The sequence below is a fragment of the Falco rusticolus genome, chromosome 2, assembly GCF_015220075.1.
Source record: "Falco rusticolus isolate bFalRus1 chromosome 2, bFalRus1.pri, whole genome shotgun sequence".
NCBI lineage: Eukaryota > Metazoa > Chordata > Aves > Falconiformes > Falconidae > Falco > Falco rusticolus.
Genome location: NC_051188.1, coordinates 7,946,748 through 7,962,655, shown reverse-complemented (window position 1 = coordinate 7,962,655; position 15,908 = coordinate 7,946,748). Strand labels below are relative to the sequence as shown.

The 15,908-nt window shown below is 37.7% G+C and overlaps 1 protein-coding gene across 20 annotated transcripts in view; it reads right to left on the bottom strand.

Moving 5' to 3' along the window:
* The window catches only part of DLG2 (discs large MAGUK scaffold protein 2), a 1,049,324-nt gene that overhangs the window by 210,965 nt on the left and 822,451 nt on the right, over window positions 1-15,908 (bottom strand). For all 20 annotated transcript variants that reach the window (XM_037377334.1, XM_037377356.1, XM_037377333.1 and 17 more), the window contains one exon: window positions 14,380-14,482. In XM_037377334.1, coding sequence (XP_037233231.1) covers window positions 14,380-14,482 — 103 coding nt within the window. The remainder of the gene's footprint in view (window positions 1-14,379; window positions 14,483-15,908) is intronic.

Here is a 15,908-nt window from a genome sequence, read left to right as displayed (position 1 = left end):
AATCTTCAAAGAGATAATATTACACATAATAATCATTTGGTGTATTGACAAGCACATTGGCTTTAAGCCATCTGAATCTGGGCTTCTAGCATAACACCCTAGTGCAGTGAATGTTACACGACTTCCAGGGCAGCAAGGCGCTACCAGCAGTTTTCACTCTGAGAGGGACTTAGTAACATCAACAAAGCTACTGTCCCTATTTCCTTTTGTTTATAAAGGAGTATATATATACATATAAATACATATATAATTTGTTTATATTATCTTTAAATAATACTTCTTTTTTTTTTTTTACTTTATGGTCAAGCCTAACACTTGTAATATCGTTTACTTTCTACGCACTCCCAGATTTTTCCATGCCTCTCTAAGACACCTACGGGCTTATTTTGAAACATCACAGAAAGATCTTTCCAAAAGCAGGACGTCTGGAAATGAAATACAACTTAAAAAGTAACATAAACTTAACACAAAGTCAACTTGTTTCATGATGGCAGTAACCTGTACCTCTTTTTCAGAAGTGCCAGTTTACCAGAACTGGTTTCTCTCCCTTACTCCTCCTACAATGGTTATATTTTTGGCCCTCAACCAAAAATATTCTTATTTGGAAAATAGTTATGTTGCACTCCTACACTTTTACTCTACTCCCAAGGCCAAGAAGTGAGTCACCTTAAGAGCTCCTGTCCAGGGGATACCCTGGGAGAAGTGACCACAAACCGAGGAGCAGAAAGTGTGGAGATGAGGTACCCAAACTGTCTAAATCATAAGATAGCACAAAAGCACTTTAAAATGGAAATAATTTGGACTTTTTCTGAATTCCTGTGATTTTCAAGCGCGATGTTTCATTTGACAGAGGAAAATTTCCATGGAAACCAGCTGAATTTGTGAAAAAGTCCATTTAGTAAAACTCCATAGATTTCCATCATGAAAGGTTTTAAACAGAAAACAGACGATCACACTTCTAATTGCTTTGAAAACAGCTTGGAGGTGAAACCCAGGCTCTGGCCAGCCCAGCCCCCATCCACAGGCTAGACTGCAGTTCCGTTAGCCCAGAACCAATGATGCTTCATTCCCAGTGCTTCAAACTCATTTCATACAGCCACTTATAAGACATAACGGTTGTCATTTTATCTCTTTTAATTGAATTATTTATGGTGAATTCACAAACAAGACAGAATAAGGCAGATGCTCAAGATACTCAGTGTTTCCCTTTACAGCATTTGTTTCCATCATGCTGCAGATACTTCTCCTCTATTTGGGTTACTTGATAACAATGCTAAATATATAAAGTTTGTAATGACATTAACTTATGAATTCTTTATTCCAATGCAGGTTGACTCCTAACGTTGACACTTTCTGTACAATAACTAGCACTTATATTGCTCTCTATACTTTCAAAACACGATTCCTGGCTAATCCATAATATACTTTTCCAAACCTTACGAGTGGCTGCATTGGTTAACAAAATAATCAGAAGACAGTTATGCAAAGTCAAAGAGACGATCAGTACATGCTGACTGTCAGAACTCCAGTGTTCTCTTTCCCAACACTATCACCCCTTTCTTACACTTTGCTTCTGATTTTTTGTAACCACAGACAACATACTTTTACATTTTTGCAACCTGAGAATGATAAAAATGTGAATTCTCTCAGTGGTAAATATTGAGACAGGTTTACAAACCGCTGGGAAGGATAACTAGCAACCCATCATAAAATAGATACTTACCTTACAGTGAGCTGTCTTCCTTTCTAAAGAGGCTGAATTTCTAAGATAGGTGCAAAATTCAGAGCATCTAGCAGAGATGCAGGACATATACTTGCAGGAAAAGGTAATGCAGCTACATTACTCTTGGGACACAAGCTAGAGTACTTATCTGTGTGTTACCCTCCAGGCCATGTAGGCAGACCGCTCTTACCCAGACCTAGCTTTGATAATTTATATCAGAACCTGCTTAAATGATCTAGGTGGTGGGGATCTCCAGACAAAATTTTGCACAAACTCACACATATATGTGTAAAACAACAGAGGTTTAAAAGAACAATATTGAAAAATATGGACACAGATGCACACAAAAAAAACCTTTAACCCAGCTGTACAACAAACCTTCAGCTCACTTCCCAAATGAAATCACAGAAAACTCGAGTATCAGAGCTCTTGCAGCTCCCTCCTCCGTCCCTGTTTCATGCTCAGGCCCCATTGCCACATGGCTGTCCCGCAAGTCAGGGCATAGCCAGCAAAATCCTTACTGAGGGCGACTTTGCAGAACCATTTTCATATACATTTTGTTTCCATTGTGCCCAGAGTGGTGCAAAAGCAAATGAAGAAAATCAGTTCTTGGCAACCAGTGTCTGTCAACCCCTGTGCGTGCTCCCCCATGGGCTGTCCATGCTTGGCACAAGAGGGAAGGGAGACTCAGGCATGGCACTGCAAATGCATGAGGGCTCTGTGATGTGCATATACATGGAAACTTGATACAGGTCACTATTACCACAGAACAACAAAGAATGTTTTTAGCAAGTTTTTTAAAGTCCTGGTGGGGATGGACCCTACCATCCACAAGGCAAGACCTGCCCTGATCTACATTGTGTAGTTTTATACCGCAGAAGAAAACCTCAGATGCTGAGTAGCAAGGTTTGAAAAGCAGCTGATCAGTTTGACATTTCTGCGTAATTCTGAGCTATTGTCTGTAAACAATTTTAAAGCAAATATGCAATATGTTATGTGCTAAAACTAGTAATGATTACTTGGGTTAATCTCACGTTTCCCTTGCAAACTGCAAAGGGAATTAGAAAGTCACTAGAAAGTACTTCAAGATGTCTAATAACAAACTCTCCAGAACAGGTGACTAATGCCAGACTTCCATGTTTAAGGTACAAAATATGAATAAACTGAACTTTAAGAGAAATGATCATTCACATAATTCACCAATGCAGAAGATCAGGATATTTCTATTTCAGAGTTTAACTTTGAGCACCTGGCTTAGAAAATACTAATCTATATCCTTGAAACCACCTTCAACCCTGAAAGCAGGGGAAAAAATTACTTATGTTCAGTAGATATTAGAGATTCTAAAAGAAGATGGATCCTCAGGTTAAAATATATGGAAATTTTTACTTTCTAGATAAATGGTGTTATATCTTTAAAGGCTTCTTCACACTGAAGTATGGTTAATATTAATTTTAAAGGATTATTCCATTTACTTCAACTTTCACTTAAGTCTCTAATGAAGCCATTATATGGTAACCCATATAGGTGAGAGAGGATAAAATCAAAGCTAGTATGTATCTTCAGTGCACTCATCTGTCACGTAAAATGTTTTTGTATTCAAAATTACTATTAAGCAGAAGGTTTTTTTTGAGGCTGACATGACATATGACATTCTTTCAATGATTCTGGAGTTAATTAGGTATTTTCAATGAGTCTGTAGTTAAGTATTGAGACTGACAATGAAGTCAAAATCTGATTCTGATTTCTCTTGTCAACTGCCAGGTTAAGACCCACGAAAAAGAAAGTAATGTAAGAAAGAATGATGTAGATCAACATCATGGAAAAAAGGGAATTTATTGCAGAAGCAGCTCAGTAGTGAAGATTTTCAGAAGCATTGAACTGACTCACTGAAAAATAGTTTTATCTCAGGCACAGCTTAGTGTGCGATCTGATACTGTATAACTTACTTCATCACACGCACTTAGGGTCTAAGAATGCGTGGCATATGACAGCTGTGAAGACATCTATTGCAGGCATCCCATGGGGCTCTTAAAATCTGGCCCTGTGGATCCCAAATTCCAGTTTCCAATGGCTGTGTGTGTGTGTGCACATGTGTGTGTGTGTGAGAGTGTGCATAAAGGTCTACCCAACAGTATTCCTATTCTTCATAATGACATGGTCACCTACCCATTAAGTACACCCCAAATCAGTATTTATACTTTCACTAAACTACCCTTGTGTTGCCACTCTCAACCAGTGGAGATCGGAGTTAGGAAGGGATACAAAGCAACATAGGGTATTAAAAAACAAACAAACAAACAAGCCCGTCAAAAAAACGAATAGGGTAACTATTCACGGTTGTAAGTGAAGTCCTTTAAAAAGTTGTGCATGAAGTGCAGTGCTCAGGAACACCTGAGAATAGATCTGCCCTTTACCTCTTTGTCCCTCTCTGTTTAAATAGTGCATGCTTATTATTATTTCTTAGGAGCTGCCATCATTCTTACCTATAGGTAATAAATTCAAACCAACCAATCAATTTACCTAAAATTCAAGTTACAAGTAAATAATCTTGAAACCTCCTATCTTCCCTTGAATCTCTTAATTTTGTTGGTTTTCTACTGGAATCACAACTTTATGTTGTCTGAGATTTTTCCCACTTTTTCCTCCCTCCATCATAACAATCATTGTACTAACTTGCTTCAGGAATTATTTCTGAGAGAAGGTGTCTAACTAAAGGCATAGGGCTCAAAGAATTTATTTCTGGCTTCGTTAGGAGTTCACCTGGGGAGCTGGGGAAAGCAACTCCACCTACCTGCTCAGCACTTTCCTAGTAGCAATGTCCCAGGGACACCAGAAGAGGCTAATTCACCTGGCCTTAGCTTTGCCCATCCAGCCTCCGTTAGCCACTGAAGTCCCCTCTATAGCCAGTGAGAAGAGTTGCATCTCATCCAGAAAAAGGCTGAACGAGCTCAGCGAGGCTTATGTCTCCCCACTGAGAGACCCTGGGCAACCAGCTTAGGCAAGAGCCTCCTTCAGAGTAAAAAAACAAAACAAAACAAAAAAAAAACAAACCACCAAAAATTTTCTTAGTTTGTATTTGCCTAGCTCTGTAATAAAATTGAAAGAAAATCCCTCTACATGTCAAGAACTATAAACTTTAAAAATATGAATTGGGAAAGGCTGTCCCTAACACTTGCATTGACCTCTCTGTGAATTCTGTGCTGACAGCAGCCACAGCACCGGGCCAAGAAAATCCCCCATATGCCGTCGCCTCCTGTGATATTTAGCAATGCTACTGTAACAGCTGTCACTTTATGTCAGGCTTGCTGTCTTTCCTCAGTGTGACATCTCCAGAAGCAGGCTATATTCCCCACATCCTTTGGGAAACTTTTATTCCTTCACATTATGGATCTTGAGCCTCTCTTATAGTTGCTCTTTTGCTTTTGTTGATATTTTGCAAGCAGAGCAAATGACACCAGAACTTCACTCTTCAATTTGTCTCTTTCTAACTAAACACTGAAGCAAATGCACCTTGACTTTACAGGAGGGATTTGAAAGCCATACTTCTTTTTTTGTTTTCCTTTTCTTTTTTTTATTTTTTTTTTTTCTTTTTAACAGCTTCAACAGCAGTTCCCTAGGAAACCCCAGGAGAATATACTTTTAATTTCAAACCAAAACATTTTGCTTGCTCAGTATTTTCACATGAACTACTGCAGATAAAGCTTAAATCTTTAGTATTCATATTCTCTGGGGACATAAGCTGAACACACAGGGATTGCACAGGACTTATATTTTAGTATTAGTTTAAGCACATGAGTGTCAGTAATATTGAATGTATTGTGCAATTTCATCCAGTTCATGAACTGCTCTGTATTTTTAATTGTGTCTCTATATAAAGTAATTCACCTGAAGGCAGAGAAAGCCAGGTTTCTAGTGAGCTTCTGAACTCCATTAAAATAAAACATGTTAAACTGTTTGGATTAAAAAATATTTTTCTGAAAAGTCCTCAGTACCTTTGATAGACTCAATCACACAGGACCAGTTTCACAGTACCATAAGAGCCTCTAAATTTGAAGTTGTGTAAGTTATCATGAAGACTAGGAAAAACAGTAGCAACAAAATAGAACAAACATATACTGACTGTAAGAAGGAAGAAAAACCCTGATACTGAAGGTAACTAAAAAGCAACGCAACATAGAAACAAACTGTATCTTTGCAAAGTACAAAAATCAATAAGAAACAAAAGCAAGCACCTTTGAAAGTAAATCGTTGGAAATATATATGAGCTTCTGGAATCATATGATGTATGAAATGATATCAGCATGAAAGAATTAAAATAGTAGAATTTTTGGTAAAATTTATTGCTTAAAATGTAAAAAGAAAAGTAAACACAACAGGTCTTAGCATGTAATGCATTTTTTTTCCAGATGTAAGCACAATTAGAAATTGAGAAAAGGAAGAGAGAGAGAGAAGAAAGAAACACTGAAATGGTTTCAGAGATAATGTCAAGATTTTCCTCTGTTCTAAAGCAAATTATCCTTGGGCTGCTCCCTGCTAACTCAGCAGCACACTCCCAACTGCAGCTCCCCATTCCTTCTGCTACGGTGAGACTCAAACACATGGTTGTGAATGTTCCTCTATTGCCAAAGATATAAACCCAAGGTATTAATTAAAAGGAGAAACTATTCCTGTGGTATTAGTGCACTTGCAAAACTGTTTTTTCCTATTACAGCACTACTAAAGGAATAGTACACGAATCCATACATGTCTTTTCCGTTGTTAGAAGGTCTTGTTTTCTGAAAAAGCTGTCATGGAAGGGCAAAGCCACAAGTGAAACTTATTTTAGAAAAGGGGGAAGAATTTGTAGCCCATACTTAATAGTTAAATTAGCAGCTGCAAATGTAACAGCTGTTGCAAAAGAAAATCAACTCTCTGTTTGTATTCCCAATGAGACTTATGCATGATTACCTTAACAAAACAGTAAAAAGAGGAAATTACTAAACTGTAATTAATAAATTGCCAAAGAAACACAATTAATAAGCTTCAGCAGGAGGATTTAACAGATAGACCTTTTCCTTTGTATATGTAAATATAATTAAGCAGAGAAGGCAGTATACGAACAACAAAAATACTAAACAGGACCTGCACTATAACTGAAGGTCAAAGAAAAAATTGCAGAAAAACCCCAACACATAACTTCATGTTACCATGTTTAAAATGAAAAGAAGACAAGACAGTTTTAAAAGAAAATTATTTTCCTGCACAATTTCCTACAGTTGACACTGACAACTTTATGGAAGAATACACCACTTAAGAAAGTTTAAAGTCTGTTGATAGAAACAAGAGCTTAAATATACTGAATGACAAAATAAGTACTTAAACTGAAACATTTATGAAAATGGGAACTGAGAAAGCTCAAGAGTCTGTAAGGAAACAGCAAATAGTCTAACAGACTAGGATGACTACATGAAACAAAAACTAATCTGTAAAAAAAAAAAATTAAGAAAATCTATCAAAGCCATAACTTGTTTCATGCATGAGGTTTGCTGGCTATTTTAGATAAGGAAAAAAAATCTGCTTTTTATAAAATATTCAGTGCTGGATGAATTACACTAAGTAACTCAACTGGGAACGTGATCTTTACATTTAACAGTGGAATTAAAATATAACCTTTTGTGACTTAGGAGAACCCTATGAAGGTTTGACTTTAAAAGAACATTTGTAATCTCTGGTGCTTCTTCCACTGTGGCACCTCAAGAGCCCCAGAAATACCTGTCCATGCTGGGGCAGTGCCCATGTACACAGGCAGAGTCACTTAGGGACCAGAACTAATTTGCAGTAGAGTGGAAGCCATGCTGAGGACAGCTCAGGCAAACAGAAAGGAAATGTGATAAGAGAAAATAATTTGACAGGAGATCAGGAGATTTTTACAATGAAAATACGGATTTGGCTTTTGCTTTTTTTGGCTGGTTTTTTTTTTTTTTTTTACTTGAAGTAAATCTAGTGTGAAGTTTGCAATGAAACTATAAAGTTGAAGACTTTGCTCCAACAATGTAAAAATAAAAGCAGTATATTCTAAATAGTATGCAGTAAGCAGAAGCTCAAAAGCGCTACTGAAGGTAAGGATCTTACATGAGCGGACAAGTGGGGTACTGCCTTGGCAACTGCTGCACTTGTCCTAAGGGTACTAAAGTCACATTTACTAGATCAAAAGAAAGAAAAACAACAAATACCAGCCTCAACATATAACCATGTACATTAACTGCTGCCATAACCTGGAGCACTGAAGGATTAATTTAAGTGCCAGAGTTTTAGCTTTGCGCACACAAATATCATTCGGCATGATTTAGTGCCTTACATGAAGTTGTGTATTGCAGCCACACAGTGCTGTTAAACACCTTAATTTATACAGAAATCTGTGCAACAAAGAAGCAATTTGCTGCTTGGTGAACTTCTGCACTTCCACTGAAGCAAAACATGTTATTAGAAGCCAGAGGACTAATTTTGACAGCATCATCTGCAGTCTGGCTAACCCCTCCTCAATGAGCACTTCATGGACAAGCAGGGGAGGCATAGGCCTGACATTGAATCAGCTAGAGAAAACAATTTACTTTTCTGTAACTTATTAAAAAAACTTTATCAGCAAATAAGGAAACAGTAGAGTTGGAGATGCCACTGTAAAAAAAAGGTAAAAAAAGAAAAGAAAAATTAGCCTTTGTTTTTGCTATCTGAATGAGACTGCAGTCCTTGTCTCCTACACAGGAGAATTTTGGTGCATTATAAACTACTATCAATAAATTAGGATCTGAAATAAAAACTTCTCTGGTTTTGGAACAACACATCTTATCTGGTGGTGGTAAGTTAAAAAAAAAATACTCTAATATAGGAAAACAAAAGATACTACCATAATACTGCCGTAATATCAAGGTTTCTCATTTATATTACTCCTTCCTTCTCACTTTTCCTAACTTTAAAAAATGCAGCAAATTTCTCAGTACAACTCACTCACTAAACTTCAGCAGGACAATCTATGAAACATACCTCTAAACTGTTTTTAGCTTTTATTAATCTTCACAGTGGTGATATCTTCCAGTTGAGGACAAGGAGAGGATTTTTCAACCCCCTCTGGTCAGTAGGACATATTCAGTGCTTGTTGTGTTCTTTCTTTTTTCCCTAAGCTGTTGACCACTGTTGGAAACAGGATCCTCAGCAAATGGGCCTTTGGTCCATTTTGGTCCACTTTGATCCAGCTTGGCCATTCCAAGATTATTTTATATGCTTTAATACACACGCATGAAATGCAACCTTAATATCTTGCATTCTTTGGCAATTGGATACAGTGGCTTCCAGATGAAAGCCACCTGCTGCAATGCAACTTTATCCAAGTAATTAAGCTACATTGATTTTCAACAGCTGGGAAAAGCAGCCTTTAAGATGAGTATTCACATTTCAAAGTATAGAAGTGACCTCAACAAAAATGAACAAATACAATTACTTATTTTTCCCATATATTTTGCATCTACTTTATTCCCACAGCATCTGGATAGGTTAAACATCTCAGGAATATATGTGACTGTTGTACCAAAACAAGAGACAAGAGTTTGTACAGGGAATGAGATGGGGGAAAAGAGCTAAAAAGTATCCATGACTGTTCAGGGACAGACCCGAGAAAGTAATCCCTAGATTTTTGCTCTGATACTTTTAAAAAAAGCAGATCTCGTGCATTAGTAGGTCAGGCAAACGTGTAAGACAAAGAGTACTTCCATAAAAGTGGATGCTGCTTATGGAAGTTCGGTCTGTCACTGTGCATGATGCCAGCCTCCCAGACCCAGGAGCAAAAGAATGAACAAGTGAATTCAGTACCACAGCTGCCATGAGATGCTTGTAACTGGAGGTGCAGCCCTCTGATAATTTCCTTAGCTCATGTCTGCAAAGACACTGCCCACCACAGCACCTCTCTGCCTGATGCTCTTTCTCCAACTGCAACTCAGCTACTCACCGCACAGTAGGCACCGAGGCTCCGAGCAAGCAGCTAATTCTCAAAAGGTGATCAAGCAGAAATTCTCTCGCTGTTAACAACTTTTTGACCTCCTCCTCATCAGCCGGTCTAATCAATCTCTAATCAATGAATGTTTTCCCTATATGCAAGCTGGTAAGAAAGCAATTTAATTGACCGGCTTGAAAGATTTAAAGCACATGAAACTTCTGGGTGGTATAACAGTTTTGTAGGTGCTGTTGTGAGGGAATAGCTGCAGAGGCACTGCAATGCAGCACAAGGCAGTTTGCAGACCACTGACACCGAATGTTTTGTAAAAGTCTTAGGGCTATGTTCTACCCTTCCACGCTGCTCCAGGGGGAAGGGACATGAGCATTTGGGACTAAAATGTGCAATAAAGTTTTGCAGCAGCTTCATTAGGAGCCCAGTATTCTGTCTACCCCTGCTCCCAAGCTGTGCCTTTCAGGACAAATTGTCACTGTTTCAACCAAAGTTCACTTTCCTTTGAACGTATATTTCAGTTTCACTGACAAAATGTTTTTTTTTTTCTTAACTCCTTCCACACTGGGCTTTAATTTCCAACTGTTATTAAAATCAAAATATGTCCAGCATAAAAACCTGGAAGTGTAAAAAGTGTTTCCCTATGTGGTATATATTCCCATTTTATTTTCTAATTAAATTTTTAATAGAAACACAGTCTTCCACCCCAAGATTATTTCCCAGACCCAGGTTTTTATTTTGCAGAAGAGAAGGGCCCCCTCACTAGCTCCATATTTTAGCAATGTTTTAAAAGAGATCTGAGAGCTGCTAAGCTATGGGGAGAGTTAAAATGTTTCCAAGAGTATTAAAAATTGGAAAGCAAAGCTAAATATAAGCAACCAGTTCCTCTTCTAAGGTTGTTCTAAGTAGGCTTTGGTCCTTAAATTCCCTTTAATTTCATTTCAGCCATGTGCAGAAGACGTGAGCTGCACATGAACACAAAAAGCCATCTTTCTGAAGCCTGTGGGATGGCTAGTGTACTTGGAATATGTGCATAAACCTCCATATGAACTACATCCACAATGATTGTTAGAGATCATGATGCTTAATCTTACTTGAGCTCTATTTACAGAATACATGCATAGATAATACAGAGTACACAGCTTATTTTCAGGTTTTAGAATAAAAGTCAGGAATGACTCTAACAGCCCAGAGGGATGGCTGCTGTTCCTAAGGGTACAAACATACCCTCTCACTGTCGAGCTCTGATTTTTTTAAACTCTGTGATCTGTTTTCCTCTTGCTCCTACTAATCTTTATGTATTTTTGTTCACAGAATTTGCATTTCTTGTTTCGATTTTCATACCTCTTCTTTCTCTTTTAGTTCTCAGAGAGATGAAGGAAATAAAGATGGTGAATGTACACGAGGAAAACGGGGACTGAGGAGGAGAAGAGCTGAGGAGCTCTTCTCCATTCCTCGTGCTATCCCCTGCATTTCCATTCACCTCCCTCTCAAGAAATCACTATTTGTATCTTCCATTATCCCTTTGTTCACTGTATCTGTGCTCCTTTACAGAATTTTCCATTTCCAAGACCACTTTCATCTAAGGGACAGGCAGTGTGGTTCAGATAAGCACCATCACCAACCACAAGTCTGACAGCATTCAAAACAATTTGTGATGCTATTCTGTTTTATCTGAGCTAGTCTCTGCATTTGGTTACTCCAGACAGGATGAGAAAACAAAGTGCCATAATATTATGAAGAAAAGCTATTCAAATTGATAGCAAGCACTAGATTTTTTTTGCAGGAGTTGCCATTCTCATGAGATTTGCTGCCAAGTGTGTACACATAAACATGAGCAGAGTTCATACAAGGCTTAGACGAACTTCTGACTGTTTGAAACAAGGAAAGGGAAAGTTTCAATTTGAAAGCTGTTTCTGTAGTATTCACCTCATGTTCTTCCCACAGTAATGTATATTATTTAATTTTTGAGACATTGCCAAGATAAGTGTGTTGTAAGTTTTTTCTTTACAGCGCAATCTAAATTATTGGAACATAAGGTTTTTCTACTAATAATTTTAATTGCTAATCATCAGCTGGCTTATAGTATTGACTAGTACTTACATCATTATCCCTTAATACCTGAAATACCAATAGCTAAAAGTTTAATCGAATGTTTTTCTTCGCAACAACATCTAAAGGCTTAATAATCTGGAAAAGATTTTTGAAAAGTTACTGGTTAACCTTTGCAGTGGCTGTTCTTGGATCTTCCCCCCAAAAACCTGAAGTTGTAGTAACAACAACTCAGAGCTTCCGGTATGAAAATGGAAAAATTCAGCTACATACCTCTGCTTATGTACTTTACTAGTTCTGGAAGCATTTTGAAGTGAGGACCCCTTGAGGGAAGCACACACGTACGGTTTTAAGATGGTATCTTATGACTACATTCCAATAGATGGGAAACAAGTGTTTCTGTTATATATAATATAAACTTAAATAAATAATTAAAAGGTAAATAAGGTATAAATTATAGAGAAAGGACAAAAAGGATTCTGCAGGAAATAAAATAAATGTTTATGCTGATACAGTGTGTTTGTCTTTCTGTGTGACCTGTAAATCCTTAAATAATTCTCTGTGAAGGTTATTTAAATAACTGTTTTAAAACTGTTTCACTCTTTCTTTGTTGCTGGGAAATTTTTTAACAAAGAAATACTTCATTTCACATCTGTATTTATGCAGTTTGCAGCAACCAGCATTTCAGACTAAAATGAAATACTTCAGCAGTAAGACAGCACAGGCTGGACAGTTACTAAATGCTCTCACTGCTCTAAATGATTCAATCATTTCCTAAAAAAGGTCTAACTTTCAGACCCTGTTCTTCACCAGCTCCGCTCTTCTCAGTATGTTTTGAACCCTTTGGGTGAACAGGAATCTGGCTGTGCTTCACCGACAAGTCACGCAGCTGTGACTAGTCTGCCCTCAACAGGGTTTTCAGTGAATGGAGCAGTGTTACAGGAAAAATGGAATAAATATGCAATATATTCCGTGATAGATTTCATCAGCATCATTTGATTTGCATGTTCACCAAACGAATTTGACAGAGTACAGAGCTGGCAAAATGTAGGGGGAAAGTCTGTCAACTGAAAGTTCAACTATAACAGGAAAAATCCATCAAGCGATGTATTTTTTGTGTATTAACAATGGCATAGGATGACTGTGAAATGCCAGTGATCGCTACAAGTGCTCAGACACCATGGTGAAAATTGCAGTATAAAATCGCCAGACAGCAAACAGGACTGCTGGAACTAATGCGAATATAGTTTTCTTCAGAGTCCACTGCAGATAGCTATCTGTAATGGAGTTGCATTTCAATACTTTTCCTTTGAAATAACTTTGATTATTACTTTTGAATGTTTATATTAATGTTCCATTGATTTAACTAGACACTTGCAATTTCATTTGCTCTCATCTGCCCATTTCTTAGTACAGCTTAATTTATTCTGTTTGGTGACTTCAGTGCAGACAAACCAAGAAATGGATGCATAACAGATCTGAAGAACAATTTCAAGTTTAACTAAAATACCAGCTGTTTTTCTCTTTGTGTGCTAGCATCAGGATCCAGAGAAATGAAAGAAGGTACCATGTGTGATAAATTCTGGCAGTACTAATTCATCCCTGCTGCGTCTCTGGAAAAACTGACCAGCTGAACCTGTTATTAGAGCTGTTTTCTTTCACCTGAGACCTACGTGTGTGCTAGGCTGGGCACAATCAGGCAGAATCAACAACTTGTGTTGGCAGGTCATAGCTAGAAACAGTTACTGAAAACTGATAAAACGGTGCCAGCAAGTCTTCATAGACACCTGCAGTCGCTGAGCTCACCTGGGAAGTTTCACGGTAACAACTACTGTGGAGGAAGGTTACCTTTCCTATCAGAACGTAATTTTCCTTTCATGAATTCCTTGAGAGCCTCAGGTAGTCATTTGGGTCATAGCTCACAGACAATGAGAAGTTCTGCCACTTAACCCTGGACTCTTAAAGTCAATCAGTGCCTGCCTCTTCCCATTGAAACTAGCTTAAATTCCAGAAAGCTAAATATTAGACACCAAAAGCTGGATGGGATTACATTCCACCTTAAATATCTTGTATTTTTCTGAATTTCCTGTTGATGCTTTTATTTATAAAGCTGTCATTTTCTCCAGTAGAGTACTTGTAATATAGTCTAATTGCCCTGGAGTTACAAGGACACCATCCAAAAGCACTAATGGGAAACCCTATGCATTTGGCAGGAAGCATTTATCTTTGTTTAATTTTGATCTGACTGTCCGAACCAACTTCAGATCCACCTAGTGTTTCTGTTTATTCTTATCTTTTGCACTATCTGTGTCCAGTAGGAGAATAGAAAAGAATGTAAAATGAGCAATAATGAAAATAATATGATTAACTAAGTGTTGATTACTGCCTTATTATATGCCCATTTAAGGATAGTTCTTACAGATGCATAAAATATTTCTAAAAGCACAGTCTGTAACAGAAATACAGCCATTTTCTTGGGATAGAATTGCCACTCAAATTTTCATTCCAGATGACTTCTGATGATAGCTGGGAAAAGCACTATCTACAGCAGCCTCATCCTATTAAATGGGTGGCTTTAAAGTACTTATCTTTTACCATATGTCTTTAAGTTTATTATTTTGCTTACCCTCCGGCTGGTATTGTGCTATGATTGTTACCGTCTGCCCTGCTCCTTTTAGCGCAGCTGCAGCCTGCTCATGGGTAGCACCGCGAAGATCAATACCATTCACCTACAGAAGGAATGCAAACAACAACAGATCTGAGTAGTTTAACATTAGATAGAAAGACAGAAGTGTGTTCTTTTAAAATATCTGATGAATGTAAAGGTCAGGTTGCCCAGCAGCAAAAGTGAAAGCACAAAAACCAAAAAGGCTGAGGATGTTACCTCTGACTGGCCATGAGGATGTGCACACCGTAGTTTGCCTATGCTCATCCATGCCTATTCTCTGGCCACTACTTTTTGGGGTTTCCTGTTCTAGTGAATTTACATTTTTGGTCATCTCTTCATCAATCACTATCATTTAACATATAAGATTCAAAAGATAAATTGTTTTCTGGTGCTTGAAGGTCAGTGTAGAATATTGCAAGCAAGGAAACTGCTCCTTCAGCCAATCTCCACGAGGCCAGTCTATAGCATCACGGAAACCTGGAGATACATAGAGCATCTCTAATGAAAACCGCTGGCTGGACAACTTCCAGAGCAGAAACCCCACCTGTTGCTTTCTTTTCATGCAGCCCCTCCTCCTATTGCCTAGAAAAAACCCTGTGTCTTGCACATGACAGCAATGGAGTTGCTATCTGATACAGCTTCATCACCTCTGCCTGTTTGACATCCACAGACCTTTCCTCTTTATATTTTTTTTGCTGCCTAAGCAGTGGATCTACAGCAGAGTAGAACAAAGTAGGGAATCCACCCTTAAAACTCAGGGGAAGTTTCAGAACCCTTTTGATTTGTATTTGTGATGTTACATGCTTTGTCAGCAGCATTCCAAGGAAGAGACAGAATTCATATATAGAATTATTAACAGCTCCAGCAACTTGGACGTTGCTTTCCAGTGGGAGTGTTACTGTCCGGCTATACTGAAGTGTGAGAGATTTCTTATTTCTTTATAATTTATCTGTCTTTCCTCTTCACCTCTACACTTTTCCAGTTCATAATGTTTCAGTGAGGAACAGGAAACTTTCAAAATGTGAACAACCTCAGCAGGACAGAAATCCATTTCTGATTGCTCAGGAAAAGAAAAGAAAAAAGAAAGGAAATAAAGGGCAGGGGGAAGAAAGAGAACAATGCCATAGATTTCACAGGCAAACAGCCCAAACACAAGCCCCAAATTCTCAGCCATAGCAACCATTTGTGTTTATTTTTATCAAGTACTATCACAAGATGGCTAAGCACATACTGAAAACAAGAATTTTATTTTATTTAAATATTAGTAGCTTTTAAGGTTTACAAAAATAAATTCAATTCCATATAACTTTACAAATAACAGCTATTGAGACTGTTATGAATACATTTATTTAGATCAATTAAATCTAGAAACTGGCTCATCTTTAGATAATTTTAGAGAATATGATATATTTGGGAACACATTTAGCTATTTAACATGCTTTATGAGAATAGGTATGTATGGATCCCCATGCTGTTACAATCATACA